Source organism: Brassica oleracea, chromosome C8, assembly GCF_000695525.1.
Source record: "Brassica oleracea var. oleracea cultivar TO1000 chromosome C8, BOL, whole genome shotgun sequence".
Taxonomy (NCBI): Eukaryota; Viridiplantae; Streptophyta; class Magnoliopsida; order Brassicales; family Brassicaceae; genus Brassica; species Brassica oleracea.
The window spans coordinates 34,289,799-34,305,304 of NC_027755.1; the positions used below are offsets into that span (position 1 = coordinate 34,289,799).

General features: G+C 33.5%; 3 protein-coding genes across 3 annotated transcripts; 1 reads left to right on the forward strand and 2 right to left on the reverse strand.

Moving 5' to 3' along the window:
- Positions 1-465: 465 nt before the first annotated feature.
- Positions 466-1,309, reverse strand: LOC106309254 (glutathione S-transferase T3-like). The gene is made up of 2 exons (XM_013746301.1): positions 756-1,309; positions 466-676 (listed from the first exon to the last, which is right to left on the reverse strand). Exons 1-2 carry the CDS (start codon positions 1,307-1,309, stop codon positions 466-468), a joined length of 765 nt encoding a protein of 254 aa, XP_013601755.1.
- A 1,623-nt stretch (positions 1,310-2,932) lies between these two features.
- On the forward strand, positions 2,933-4,433 carry LOC106309255 (uncharacterized protein C2orf57 homolog). Its single transcript, XM_013746302.1, has 3 exons — positions 2,933-3,010; positions 3,676-4,293; positions 4,376-4,433. Exons 1-3 carry the CDS (start codon positions 2,933-2,935, stop codon positions 4,409-4,411), a joined length of 732 nt encoding a protein of 243 aa, XP_013601756.1. The 3' UTR covers positions 4,412-4,433.
- Positions 4,434-14,804: 10,371 nt separating this feature from the next.
- On the reverse strand, positions 14,805-15,502 carry LOC106307828 (carotenoid 9,10(9',10')-cleavage dioxygenase 1-like). Its single transcript, XM_013744892.1, has 3 exons — positions 15,286-15,502; positions 15,086-15,197; positions 14,805-15,004 (listed from the first exon to the last, which is right to left on the reverse strand). The coding sequence occupies exons 1-3, from the start codon at positions 15,387-15,389 to the stop codon at positions 14,975-14,977; spliced, it is 246 nt and encodes an 81-aa protein (XP_013600346.1). The 5' UTR covers positions 15,390-15,502; the 3' UTR covers positions 14,805-14,974.
- Positions 15,503-15,506: the final 4 nt, after the last annotated feature.

A 15,506-nucleotide genomic window follows, 5' to 3' on the forward strand; every position in this document is an offset into this window, starting at 1 on the left:
CAACATCAAGTAGACGTTGAAGATCAGCCGGTATTGGTCTTCTTAGGTACTTATCTCCGAATAAATATATTATTCTTTCCACAAAATTTTCCAAACATGCCCGAGTTGTGGTTGCACCGAGTCGTAGGTATTCATCAACCGTATCAGCCGCAGTACCATATGCCAAGCAACAAATGGCTGCCGTACACTTTTGAAGAGGAGAGAGACTAAGTGATATATGGTGTTTTTGGTATCTTGTATATATGTTTTCTAATTGGTTTTCAAGTCTTTATCGAGTCTTCCTAGTCCTTTTCGAGTCATTACAGGTCTGGAGTTGCATTGGATGGGAGATAAACCAGTTGGAGGAAAAGAATAGAAAAATAGTTCAATTTGGAGTTTTTCACGCAAAGCAGTCGTGCGGAGCAGTCTGGCGTGGATGTTCCAGCGACAGAGATTTTTAAGGAAGTTTCCAAATATTTCGGGATTTTACCTAGGGCTTCCCCCTTTTTCTCCTGCAGCCGCCAGAGACCTGCAATATAGATTGTCGAGACGAGTCATCTTCTTAAGCCTTTCTTTCATGGCCAGATCCTGCCTTTTAATATCCCACATACTCTGAAACTCTGTCAGTGTCTTCCCCTCAACCTCCACCTTCTTACTCTTTGCTGCCTTGACACCAGGGGGACGATCATCCTCACTCCTTGTTTCAGTTGCGTTAGAGGTTGAAGACTATGAACCATCCTCACCCTTCCTCTTCTTAGCTGAGTATGACAGCTCACATCATTTCTGGTCGTTTCGTAGCTCTTTCCAAGCGTGTTCTAAGGTGAATTTTTTTGTAGTTGTTGAAGAAAATCACATGCGCCCTTTTGAGAATATCATTCTCATTTTGGCCACTGCTTTTCTCTCTAGTTGCAGCTTCATAAGACCCACAAAACTTGTTGACTTGGTCGTTTATCTTCTGCCATCGCTGCTTGCAGTTACCCGCCTCCCTCTGCTCACACCCTGCTACCTTAGGACTTGCAGCAAAGTATGCTGCAATCCTTTTCCAGAAGGTACGAGACGGTTTCTCATTGCCCACAACCGGATCTTTGCTTGTGTTTAGCCAAGCGCTAATGAGCACAACATCGTCAACTGGCGTCCATAACCTCCTTTCTCTACGATCTGCTGGTGTATCTTCAACATAGTTTGAAGCTTCAGTTCCTTGAGTCCCAAAAACAGGGAGTTGAAATGAAGATAGTGGGACACTATCTTCAGGAAAAGGAAAAAAGGTTTCTTCTTGACTGTTGAGTAGATCAACAAACTTAGCTTTCTGGCTAAATTGATTCGGATCCATAGCGGATTATGGATTAAGAAGAGAGACAGAGAAGAGAAGATTAAAAAGGCTTAATATGGATTAAGAAGAGAGACAGAGAAGAGCGTTTGTGTTTTAAAGACAAGCTCTACCATTGAGGTATTAGAAAGAACAACAATAAACACTCAATCTCAAGCATTCAACACAACACAACCAAACAGATTCGACATTTAACCAACTAAACATTGATTCTATCTAACCATACAGATTCGACATTTAACAAACTAAACATTGATTTCTATCTAACCATATTTATTACCGATTAATAACAAACCTCAACCATAACACAGTACAATCGAAATGAAAGAGAGGAGAATTTGTACCTTTAATGCAATTGCACTCCTCTTTCATCACCACCATTACTTCGGTCCTGATGCCATCGGCCTTGAGAATCATGATCTCAAGCTTGCCTCCCTATTACAAGCAGACAAACAAACGATATGATCAATCTCAAGCTAAAGATAAGATCAATCAAACACAGAACCAGAGATAATCAATCAAACTAATCAAAGGATTTATCATAACACTTAACAAACGACATTATCCTACAAAACAAACAAATGGGTTGTGAGATTACTTGTGACCCGAACACAAGACAGAATGTGACACAATAAACAAATCAAACTTGACTATAATCGTTACCCTAACAAGAACAATTAATCACTTCTCTTACACAGAAACAACCACAACGCAACACAACAAACTAATCTAACAGTTAAAAGGGTTAATCAGAAACTCAATCAAACTAATCAAACGATTTATCACAAGACTATTCAAACAACATTATCCAACAGCACAAACAAATCGATTGTAGATAAAAACAACATCACTTAGCTTTTGAGGGATAGAGAGAGAGGAAGCCACCGATAGAGAGAGGCGCAGTCGATCTACAATCGTCGATTGCAGCCACCGAGAGAGAGAGGCGGTCTCGATCGAGAATCGTTGATAACAGCTACCGAGAGAGACATGCGGAGTGACACTTCGTCGAGATGTCGCCGTTGCTCCTCCGTGATGAAAGCAACCGAGAGAGACAAACCATGAAACTTCGTCGAAGCCACCGAGAAGCGATTCGTCGAGGAGATCACACCGACGGAGAGAGAGAACCTTTGACGAGATCAATCATCAATAGGTGGAGTCCAACGAGAGAGAGCTGTGGAGGGGTGATTCATCTTCGGGGAGCGTCGAGAGAGGGAGAGAAAGACGAAGCAAAACACTCTTCGTCTAACACGTGTCCTCAAGACCCGGTTCTTCTTCTTCTTAATTAAGATCTGGTTGTTCCATTAATTGTTATTATTATTATTATTTTTAATTACATAATTAGCTTAAGAACCACTTTAAGAACTACCGATAATTATGCTCTTAGAGCACCATTAACCCATGTACGGTTTCATAGGTAGGTTTTTGATATATTTTTTTGTCTGATAAAAAAAATTAATTAAAAGGAACCAATCGCGGACCGCCACGTGTCGGTGGAGCCCGCAAACAGTCCAAAAACCACCTAAGATTCGGTCCTTACAAAAGAAGAGGGAAATACAGTTCATAAAAAGTGAATGAAATCCACTGATTTTTTAATTATTATTTTGCTAAAACCCATGGCTAAGAACCATGGTTAATGGTGCTTTTAGCAACCCAAAGCTCGCCGGCAGCTGGGCTACATCACGATTTAGAGCAACCACAACGGCGGTTTATACTCAATCCTTAGGTGTTAATCCTTAACTATTAACAATATAATAACATTATTTACCTTAGATAAGCTAAGGATGAGTCCTAAGCTAAGGATTAAAATTGGTTAGTCCTTGTTGACGTGGCAGGGGAATTGGTTCCGTCTCTTCACGGGTTTCGTGATTTCATCTCATTTGGAGTGAAGACGGGAAAAAAAAATCAGAGAAGGCGATAAGGCGATATTGGTGTCGACGGTAAAGAAGATCAATTGAAGGGTTCTCGTCGGTGAAAGAGGATACTCAAAGGTTCTCGACGGTATCGAAGGTAAATGGAAGGGTCCTCTTCTTGATTTATGGATTTACGCTAGGGTTCATGTTATTTTCGTCGGCAATTAGGGTTTTAGATTTTTGTTTTCAATCGATTTATAGAATTTTGGGAGAGAAGTTAGCGTTTGATAACGATTTTTGTTTGAATCGATTTAGGGATTCTTTTTTTTCTAATCAACGTTTAAAAACGATACGGGTTTAAATCGATTGGGGGATATTTTCGTTTCTAATAAGTGTTTGCAAAAGATTAGTCTTTCAATTAGGGAGTAATCTTCTTCTCCTATGTGCTCTGAGTCTGTTGAGCTTATACAAATGTTGGCGAAAAGTGCTTTGATTATGTGATTTGACATTGATGAGAAGCTTGTTAAGTTAGAGAAGAGTGTGGGGGAGGACATTGATGAGAAGCTTGTTAAGTTAGAGAAGAGTGTGGGGGAGGACATTGATGAGAAGCTTGTTAAGTTAGAGAAGAGTGTGGGGGAGGACATTGATGAGAAGCTTGTTAAGTTAGAGAAGAGTGTGGGGGAGGACATTGATGAGAAGCTTGTTAAGTTAGAGAAGAGTGTGGGGGAGGACATTGATGAGAAGCTTGTTAAGTTAGAGAAGAGTGTGGGGGAGGACATTGATGAGAAGCTTGTTAAGTTAGAGAAGAGTGTGGGGGAGGACATTGATGAGAAGCTTGTTAAGTTAGAGAAGAGTGTGGGGGAGGACATTGATGAGAAGCTTGTTAAGTTAGAGAAGAGTGTGGGGGAGGACATTGATGAGAAGCTTGTTAAGTTAGAGAAGAGTGTGGGGGAGGACATTGATGAGAAGCTTGTTAAGTTAGAGAAGAGTGTGGGGGAGTTAGCTAAGAAGAAATTTGGGATTGCAAATGGCTATCCATTGGTTGTTAGTGTGTTGGTTAGTGTATTATTTATAATATGTATGGTGGTCATGATGAAGTGGGCTGAGGAGAAAGACAACGTCCTAACATCGAGCCTGGTAAGCTTCGTTCCTTCTGTTTCTGAATTATTATTCATATTTTTGTATAAACTTGTGACTCTGTTATCTCATGTGTCTTCAGGAGGAGCTTCAGAGGATGAAAAAACCGAATGTCTGACCTTTAGAAGGTAATGCAGAAACAACTTCGAACTTGCTTTTCTTTGAGTAATTAAAATGTATAGTTGTTGTGGTTGCATACTAGTAAATGTTTGTCTTTAGAAACAAAACGTAGAGTAGTTGTGTAAGTGTTTGTCTTTATAATAAAAACGTAGACTAGTAAATGTTTGTCTTTAGAATATAAACGTATACTAGTAAGTGTTTGTCTGTCAAATTAAATGCTACTTAAGTGGTTTCTACCTTCCTAACTCCTCTGAGTTGATAGGTTTAAATGTAAGTGCATTACTTTCTACCTTCCTAACTCCTCTGAGTTGATAGGTTTAAATGTAAGTGCATTACTTTCTACCTTCCTAACTCCTCTGAGTTGATAGGTTTAAATGTAAGTGCATTACTTTCTACCTTCCTAACTCCTCTGAGTTGATAGGTTTAAATGTAAGTGCATTACTTTCTACCTTCCTAACTCCTCTGAGTTGATAGGTTTTAAATGCAACTTAGATTAAAAAAAACCCTTACTTAAAGCTCTGTGATGCTAGTAGAGTGACACAAAGCAACGTAAAGGCATGGATATCCCTGGTTTTGTGAACCTTCTCAATAACCAAACTTCTTACAACCTAGATTCACCCGAACCTGTTTGGTTTAGTACCGAGCAGTCTGTAGTCATGGATAACACCCCTGTTTCTGATCAGCCAGCTTCTAAGGAGAGGAGAAAATGGTCTCTCAAAGAGGATAGAATCCTCATAAGCGCTTGGCTTAACACGAGTATAGACGTTGTGGTCGGCAATGAGCAGAAGGCTCCTCATTTCTGAAAGAGAATTGTAGAGTACTACAACTCAAGTCATCCTCTCATGCTTTGTATTTTTTCTTTTTATGCTTGGAACTTGGATGAGACAAAACACTTGATATGGTTATGAATAAAAATTAAAGCTATATAAGGTTTTTGAGTTTTCATCTTATTTTTAATGAAATACGTTAAAGTTTTCATGTATGAATATATACCCATTTCATGAAGAACAAAGTTGCAAGAAACTAGATATTTAAAATGTTAAGCACGGTAAACCTCATGTGTGCTTGTGCGTGTATATCGGTTTTCGAAATTGAAAAGTTCAAGGAAGAAACTATATGAATGTGTAAGTTACCAAAAAATTATACTCCCTCTGTTCCTGAAAGTAAGATTTTCAAGAGTATGCACGCTTATTAAGAATTTAATAAATATTTATAATTTAATTTATTTTTTACTTGATTATACACTTTCCAATAAATTTCCACCAATAAAATTTAATCAATTCAAATATTCTCAATTAATGTTCCTCAAAAGTATAAAAAAGTACCTTAACAATATAGAAAATCTATCTTTGTGGAACAAGGAAAAAATCTATACCTTAAACGATATTAATGTCCTAGATCGGTCTCCTGTCTTTGATGACATTATTCTAGGTCGAGCTCCGAGGGTAGAGTACATGGTCAACCGACACATCTATAATTTGGCGTACTACCTAACAGACGGTATTTATCCAAACTGGTCAACATTTATCCAATCTATCTCACTCCCTCAAGGTCTTAAAGCAGAGTTATTTGCTAAATATCAAGAATCAACCCGAAAAGATGTGGAGCGGGCTTTTGGAGTTTTGCAATCTTGATTTGCAATTGTGAAAAACCCGGCTCTTTCATGGGACCAGGATAAGATAGGGAAAACTATGAGGGCATGTATCATACTACATAATATGATAGTTGAAAATGAACGAGCTGGATACAACACTCAGTACGATACATCGGAATTTGAAGAAGGAGAGGTACACAGCAGTTCACGGGTGCATAAGTCTCGTGGTACGGACCTCCCTCCAAGCATCACTGAAATTCGTGCCAATCGGGTTCAGGTTCGAGAGACGGATACACATTACCAATTGAAGAATGATTTAATCGGAAATATTTGGAACAAATTTGGTGATGAAAACTAATAATTGTTGTATTTCATATTTGATCATGTAATAAATAAATATTTCAATTCTATAAATAAATATTTCAATTTAACATGTTTAAAATTATTTTAAAAATATTTATAATATTTTCAAATTTATTATTTTTTTATTCTTAAGGATTTTTAATGAATAACACCATTGGACATACTAATTTGATTAGAGTCCTTAACTATTTAAAAAAAAATACTATAATATACCTAAAGATTTCAATGGTGAATACACCGTTGGAGATGTTCTTACAAAGTACAAGTTTGTTCTCGTATTTTCGGCTTAGTTTGCGATAATCAACTATTTTTATTTTTATTTTTATTTAGTTTCCATCCAATTATTGGTTTATTTTGTGTAATCATATAAAACATCATGTGTGAAATGTGAAGGTAATATATAAAATAAGTAGGAATTATTAGATTTTGGCATATACATTACGAATACTGTGTTGTTAAATTGATGTGTCTTTTTGGACCCTACTAGAGACACATATTGTCCTACAAGAGATAAGAATACTGTGTTGAGATTGAAATTAGATATTACTTTTTTGACAAAAGACTTTTTAAATTTAAGAAATTGCCATAAATACCACTTTCATAATACTATTTTCATGTTTATATTTATCACTTTTACTCTCACTTTTGATAAAAGGTAAAAACACTTATATCTCTATGATTAACTAATTTAGACTTAGTGTTTAGACTTGAGAGGTGGGGTAGAGTTTTCGGAATGTAAAATTAAAGAAATTCTGATAAATATATAAATAAATACTTAAAAAATATAACTTTTTTAAAAAAATAATTTCTAACATAATTTTTGATTTTCAAAAAGAAATTTTGAAAAAAAAAAAAAAATCAAAAAAAAATTATAAAAAGTTCGAATTTGAAAAATTATAATACGAAAACATAAAAAAAAATATTTTTTTTTATTTAAATAATAATTTATTATATATATAGATAACAATTGTATAAGAGTTTTTTACCACTTGATAGAAAATGTATTTTTGAAAATGTTCCTTTAATGGTGGTAAAGATGAAAAGTAGTACCATGAAATTAGTAACCGTAAAATTTTCCCTTTAAAATTAGCTAGATGTTTACTAAACCATAAACTTGGATAAGTAGAAATTGTCGAACATAAATCATTGCAAGTCACCATAATCGTTATGTTTTTTTTTGCTAAAACCATAATCGTTAAGTTGCTTTTGACGAATCTCTTATTTTTATTTTATATATATATATTTTTTTTTTTTACTCAATTCTTCGTTATACTTGTTTCAAGATATTATATTTGTAAAATATCACACATGAAAAAAAAAACACAGCACATTATCATATGTTCACTGAACCATAAACTTAGATAAGTAAAAAATGAGAAAAATTTAATAAAACTACTTCATACTTATAAAGATAAAGAAATAAATATGAGACTACTCGTATCTATGTGAAAAGTTCTATACAACATCAAATATATGTGGGTTGGAAAGTTACAAAAAAATAAAAATATGTGGGTTTGAATCTAGATGGTAACATAACTATAGGTCTATAACACTAAATTTAAATTACGTGCCATGATATTTTATTAAGCTAAAAATTGACAACCACACTTAAACCAGGAGAAATTTTATGTTTATCACTTTCATCATATTATTTTTTATCTTTAACACTCATAAAGGTACATTTTCAAAAATACATTCTTCATTAAATAGTCTCTCTTATACCATTGTTATTTATATATATAATAATTTATTATTTAAATTTTTAAAAAATTTATGATTTCGAACTATACTTTTTCAAATTCGAACTTTTTTATAATTTTTTCTTTTGATTTTTTTCGAATTTTTTTTTATTTTTTTTCAAAATATTTTTTTGAAAATCGAAAATTATGTTTGAAACTATTTTTTTAATTTTTATATATATTTTTTAAGTATTTATTTATATATTTATTAGAATCATACATTTCACTTTCCAAAAACTCGACTCCACCCCTCAACTCTAAACCCTAAGTCTATAATAGTTAATCTTAGAGATATAATTATTTTTTATTCTTTATTAAAATAAGTGTAAAAGTGATTAGTATAAACATGAAAAGTGGCATTATGAATGTGGTATTTGCGGTAATTTCCCTTGAAACCAGTGTTTTGAAACTCGACCCGGACCCGCGGTTGAACCGGTAAACCCGGTGACCCAGAAAAAATCCGGTTTGGGTTTTGTGAAAACCCCAATATTTAGAAACCCGCAAAAATCCGTAAAACTCCAGTAAAACCCGGAACCCGATACCGGTTGAACCACCGGTTGAACCAATAAATAACTTTAACTTTTTTTTTTAGTTTTTAATTATGTTTTTAGATTATGTTTTATATTATAAATATCTAATTAAGAAATTAGGTGATGATTAAAAAAAAGGTTAGGTTTTCTATTTTCAATTTTATATTTGTAGTTTTTAGATTTTGATGAAGATTTCACTATGCCATCTGAAGAAAATGAAATGAACGATGGTAAAGAGAACCAAAATTAGTTTATGTGATTTGGTGTTAGTTTATTTTTGTTCGTTAAAGAAAACTTTAAATAGTTTAAATTATTTTTATTATATAATAATATATCAGCTATGTAAATAAAAATATAGAAACTAAAGTTTAATATTTTGTAAATGTTTTTTAAGAAAGTAAAATAATAGTTTGGATATGTATATATTTTTATGTTTAAAAACATTTAGAAAATACTTAACTTTAGTTTCTATATTTTTATTTACATAGCTGATATATTATTATATAATAAAATTAATTTATTTATTAATCTGCGGGTTCACCCGTGGTCGACCTAGTAACTTAGCAACCCAATAAGTCGTCCAGTTCGATCGGGTTTAAAAACATTGCTTGAAACTATTCAAACCACATTATTGTGTCTACATTTATATATTTCCAGTAAAATACAGATCCACTAATTGGTGACCCGCAATTTAAAGATATTGTTCTACAAGTTGCTACTAGTGTTGACTAAGTTGTATTGATACGTCCAGAATCGAGAAGGAAAAACCCCTAATAGTGACCGGTTGTTGCCAGTTGCTTTCAAGTGTTATCTTCTTGTTTTTTCTGCTGCCAGTTGTATTGATACGTCCGAAATTGAGATAAATAATATTTAATCACTTTTTACAAAAAAAAAAGAATACTTAATCACCATTAAAAACTATTTATTCACCAAAATGTTCATAAATGCTGCTATTTGTCGCCCATAATGTAGAATTTTTTTTTAACTAAATGTTAAGTTTATCTATCAACAAAAAGGAGTTTTACAATTTTTTTAAATCCAAAACTAAAGAACCAAAAAAGATATAAATGGTTAATATCGCAAACTCGAGCATAATCTACTCCGCGTTTTTTTAAATCAAATCTACTCCTCGTTTTCGGGCGTAAAAGCACAATAGAACCAATCTCAATCCAATCAAAGCATTGAAATCTCTGGTAAAAAATGGTGGTAATAAATCTTGTTAGGGTATTTTTGTGCAGGGTTATTCGTGATTTTACAAAAACAAGTAGTAAGCAACAAAGAGCATGATCAAGGATTAAAATTACTGTAATATTGATCAAGGGAATCAGAATTACAACGTTTTGGATAAGAAATTCAAGTTCTAGCCGCCTAACTCTGTAGTTGAGGTCTTGAATAGTTATGTAACGTTCCAATTTTTAGTATACTTGGAAAGACTTAAGAGAATTAATTGGACTACCTGTGTCACCAAAATACGCTTACCTTCTCGGGTACGCATCGGTTTAGAACTCTAGAGTTAAGTGTGCTTGAGCTGGTGTAGTAGAAGGATTACTGACCTATCGGAAAGTGATTTGCGATATCGTGCGAATGAGGCCAAACCATGGAGAAATATCATTCGATGATTGCAGGGTCAATAAACATGACTTTCGAGCCTCCGAAATCCCACAGAATGGAGCTCATGGGACGAGTAAGCAGGTGTGGAAAAACCATTAGCTGTGGGCGGTCGGGACGTTACAAATTGATCTCTTATTCTAGGGGTTAGAACTCCATTTAATATGTTGTTCTTAGTCAAGAATTATACTAGATATTTCCTTATCATAAAATCTGGAATGATCTCTTTTTAATAGAATTTTCCATTTTACGTGGAGGTAGTAGAAAAACCGGCCCAGGAGTCAGAAATCATATGGACAAGAGAAGAAAGCCAGAATCCCGCTCTTAAGCCAGATGATGACTTCCTGGATTAGTTATCCTCAATAATTAACCTTTTATCTTTTGATTTCATGAATGAACTCGAGAGATAACATTTGCACTTTGGTCTACTGATCATACCTTCTTAGCAAGTTTTGAATAGGAGGAGTAAGACATCACTTCTTAAGAATCTTTCTGGGTTGTTTTGGCATGGACTGCTTAGAAACCCGAAAGTAAATGCCTTACTGCAAAGAGACGAAGGAAATTGTTGTCCCTTAGATTATTTAGGCTCAGAACCATATAAGATCATACCTTAGAAACCCGAAAGTAAATGCCTTACTGCAAGGAGACGAAGGAAATTGTTGTCCCTTAGATTATTTAGGCTCAGAACCATATAAGATCATATGATCCGAGGGACTCATGATCCCAGATTTTTGTTACAATGGATAATGAAATCTGTTTTTTGGCGCGGGCTTTCATTGCATGTAGCCTTAAGGGCACGTGGCCACTTGGTCACCTGATCTGAATGGAACATGGCCAGATCAAACGAGAAGATTGTCGATAGTTCAGGGAATGTGGCAGTTGTTTAAGGCCACCATTCCATTATGCCTGGTAGATTTCCTTAGGCGGTGTTGGGGTGGACTTTGCCCTTCAACTAGCCCATGAAACCATGAATTAGGTCCATTTCATTAGTGATACCTAAGCATCATCCTTGTATAAATAAGGAGGCATTTCTCCTTAGCAAATGATCTTTTTTTTTCTATTCTTAGATCTAGAACACTTTCTTATAGAGATCTATAGATTCTAAGGTTCACTTTACATTTCAAATCATCTTTGTAACAAATCTTTAATCAATAAAATCTCTTTGATGTTTTTTTTTCTCATCTGATTCCATTTAGATTTCTCCTAAGCTTCATGGATCTAATTCTTAGATTCTTTATTATATGAATCTAACAAACACACCGTTTTTGGATCAAACATGCATCACATAAACACCAAATTTGACACATAAACAGCTACAACGACAATAATCATCAAAGGATATTCTGGATTGTCCTTTTTGTTTTTAGTTTAAGCCATGTTTTAATTACTTTCTAGCCCTAAACATTTATTCTTATTTACAATAATATCACTATGATCAATTTTTTCAAATAAAAATTATAGATCAAACTATGAAGTAGACTTATCTAGACGTCTCTAAAAGTAGACTTCACAAAGATAGAACCGTAAAATAACTTTATGAGTTTTTGTTTGGTCATAGGGGATAAATGGTAAATTTGCTAACCATTTAGATTAGTTTTTTTTATTTGATAGAATATATGTCCTACTTTTGCATTTCAAATTAATATTTGAATTACATTTGGCAAATTCTCCATCATTAATTAGTGATATAAGCATTTGAAATCAATTATTATAATCGACACCAATACTAATATCACTTATCAAAATTGATATATTTTAACATCAATTAATATAACCAATGCAAATATTAATATTTTTACACCAGCAGTTTATAAAACGATGTAAATTATTTGTATTACCACTTCTAAATGATGTAAAAAGATTTTATATCACTTTTAACTAATGCAAATTAGGTGTTTTCATGTGCCATACACAGAAATAATAACTTTTTTAAAAATATTTTATTATATTACTTTTATTTAATTAATTTTATTCAATTTTAAAAATATAAAGTAATCATTTGTAATTGATATTCTATTTAGTTTATGAATTTTTAAATTACACTGAAATTTAGTTTAAATAAATAAAATTTATTTTGTTTTTTCTGAAATAATAATTTCTTTAAATTTTTATTTTTGTACTTTATTGATCAATAGATATATCACATTTTTTAATAATTTATGTCATCATTTTCTTCTTAGAGTTATTTTAGACTTAAAAATAATAATTGGTAAATAGTATATATGATATTATTTAAAATGAATGATATAATTATCTTAAAGCTAGAGTATATATTTTAAAAATATTTTTTTGTAAAAGTAGATAAATTTTTTAGATAAAAACATAAGTAGTTTGCATAGAAATTTTATTTGCAGATAAAAAATACTATAAAAACTATTTACATATGTTTATGTTTTTTTTAAACGCATTTACATATGTTTATCTATATTTTATTATTTTATATCTTAAACATCAATTATAATACCATGTATATATTATATCTAATGATGTAAAATAATGTTTTGTAGTGGATTATCATAGATAGAAGTCAAGGAACACTGATTTTTTTTCTCAAGAGAGCTACATGAAAACGGTGTTGAAACCGATAATATGGATAAAAGCAAGGCTGTTAACATTCCAATGAAACTCAGTTTAAGCTAATTCATCTGCTGACAACAACCAACTGAGGATTGATGAAGAATACATGAGGTCAGTTTCCTTATTGTAATGTTGTGGGAATCTTAATGTATGGAATGATAGGAACCATTCCTGATCTTGCTTATCCAGTGAGTTTTGTCAGTAGGTTTATGAGTGATCCAGTCAAGGTTCACTGGGGCGCAGTGAAATGGATAACAAGATATATGAATGGAAGTAGAGGGATGAGCTTGAAGTTTGAAAAGGGAAATGAATTCAAGATCCATGGTTTCTATGATTCTGATTATGGTGCTGATTTGGATAGAAGAAAGTCTTTATCACTGGATATACATTTCTACCAGGATGATACGTAGTGAGTTAGAAGTCTAGTCTACAGAAAACTGTGGCACTCTCAATTACAGAATCTGAGTATATATCATTAACAGAAGCATCAAAAGAGGCAGTGTAGCTGAGAGGTTTGAGTAAGGAGTTTAGTTATGATCAGTCCTGATTATGATCAAGAAAGCATTGAGATATTCTGTGATTCTCAAAGTGCTTTACCACTTGCAAAGAACAATGGTCATAGTAAGAGAACGAAGCATATGGCAGTGAAATTGAGCTTTGTAATAGAAAGAGTTGAAGAAGGTGAAGTTTCAAAGGTGCATATGAATAAGAATTCTGCTGATATCTTGACCAAAGTTTTACTAGTTAATAAGCTCAGACATTTTTTAGCTTACTAAGTGCTTCTGTACACTGATGCAGAGAGGAATCGAAGATCGTTTTTTTTTTCCTTTCGCTAATTAAGAGCAGAACTGGATTATGTTGTTCAAGGTGGAGTTTGTCTGAGTATTGAGCAACATAAACTGGTGGTTTCAAGTCAATAGGTTCTACCTATGATGTTGATTGGAGTAAACCAGTGAGGGAAGTCTGGTTATTGACTTCGGTTTAAGGAAATAAGAAAACAAGTTACACGTCGTAGTTTCATCAGTCGGTGACTTTCTTGACTAGCTGAAGAAGAAGAAGAAGAAGAAGAAGAAGAAGAAGAAGAAGAAGAAGAAGAAGAAGAAGAAGAAGAAGATATGACTGAAGAAGATTACCGTTAGAGAGAGTTGACATCACGGGCTAAAGAAATCTGTTACAGGTAGCTACAAAAGTTGAAGATTCGGATAGTTTCTTCTAGGACTGGGCGTTCGGCTACCCGTTGGCGTTCGGATCGGATTTTTTGAATTTTGGTTCTCTTTTATAACACTTCCTAGGTCCTATTCTAGTAAATTTGCAAGTACGGGTCGGGTTCAGATATAACACATCGGGTTCGGGTCGGTTTTGTATCATATCATAGAACCCATAAAGTAATCATATATCATTCGGATTCGGGTTATATCGGATCGGTTCGGATATACCCGAAATAAAATCTAAAATTTAAAAGTAAAACATAAGAAATATATATTTATTTATATATAATTAAGTATTTAAGGTAGTTATTTAAATTTTAAATACTTATTGTTAGATAACATATCAAAATAAATATGAAATTGAATATTTGAATTATATATTCATGTTTCATATAATTATATTGTATATTATTTTGGACATTCGGATCGGTTTCTTCGGATATTTTTTCGGATTTTTCGGATTTTCGGGTTATCCGTTCGGGTTTGGTTAATAACACTTCGGGTTCGGATATGTTCTGTACCACCTTACAAGATCAAATCGGATATTTTTTATATTTCGGACCGGATACAGATCGGGTTTTTTGGTTCAGATTCGGTTCAGATTTCGGGTTACAGATATTATGCCCAGACCTAGTTTCTTCTGAGAAGCTGAGCCCATTTTCTTTTGTATTTTTTAAGTACTATCCAAAATTGTCAAAGCACTGGATATGTAAATTTTCAAAGCACTACCCAAAACGTTACACTTTATGTAAAAACGATTGTTTGGTTATATAAGTTCTATATTTAGTTAACAAAAATTTGCCTTATTGCATAACTTGGAATAACTTGATCAATAAAACGACAACCGCTGTTAAAACAAATGGTAGATGAACTTTATATTTTCCAGGATTTTTCCTGACTTTGGCATCTCAGGAATAGTCTATATGTGTGCACCACTTTGGCTTAAATAAGAGTTTGTTCCTGTAGTTGTTCCTGTGAAGGCAAGACCCACTGGTACCGTTATATATGTACCGCTTGTAAAACTGAGAATGTACCGATTTATCTTAGAAGTACCTCTGTAACAAACAAGGCGTGAAAACCATATGGGACCCGGTGTGGCAGCTCCACCACTGCGACTGGCTCAGACGACATTGTTTTTGCGTCTATCACATTCACACATGATTTTCTGCCCATTTTCAGCCATCATCATATTATTATATAGTAATGATGCAAAATAAAACAGATGATATAGCATGGAGAGAAATAAGTAATACCCTGTGTTTTCGTCATGAGCATAGAATATCAAGTAGCCATCGTCTTCTTCGGCTGTCGCGCCCGAGACATATATAGCGTCGGAACCATATGTACCTTGTCCCATCTCATATATCCCTTTGATATTGCCTCCTACTCTCAGCTTTGTTTTCCCTGTCTCAGCTTCCGCATGCAGATCAAACTTGATAATTCCTTTAACCCTTGGGATGCCGTCCAGAACTGT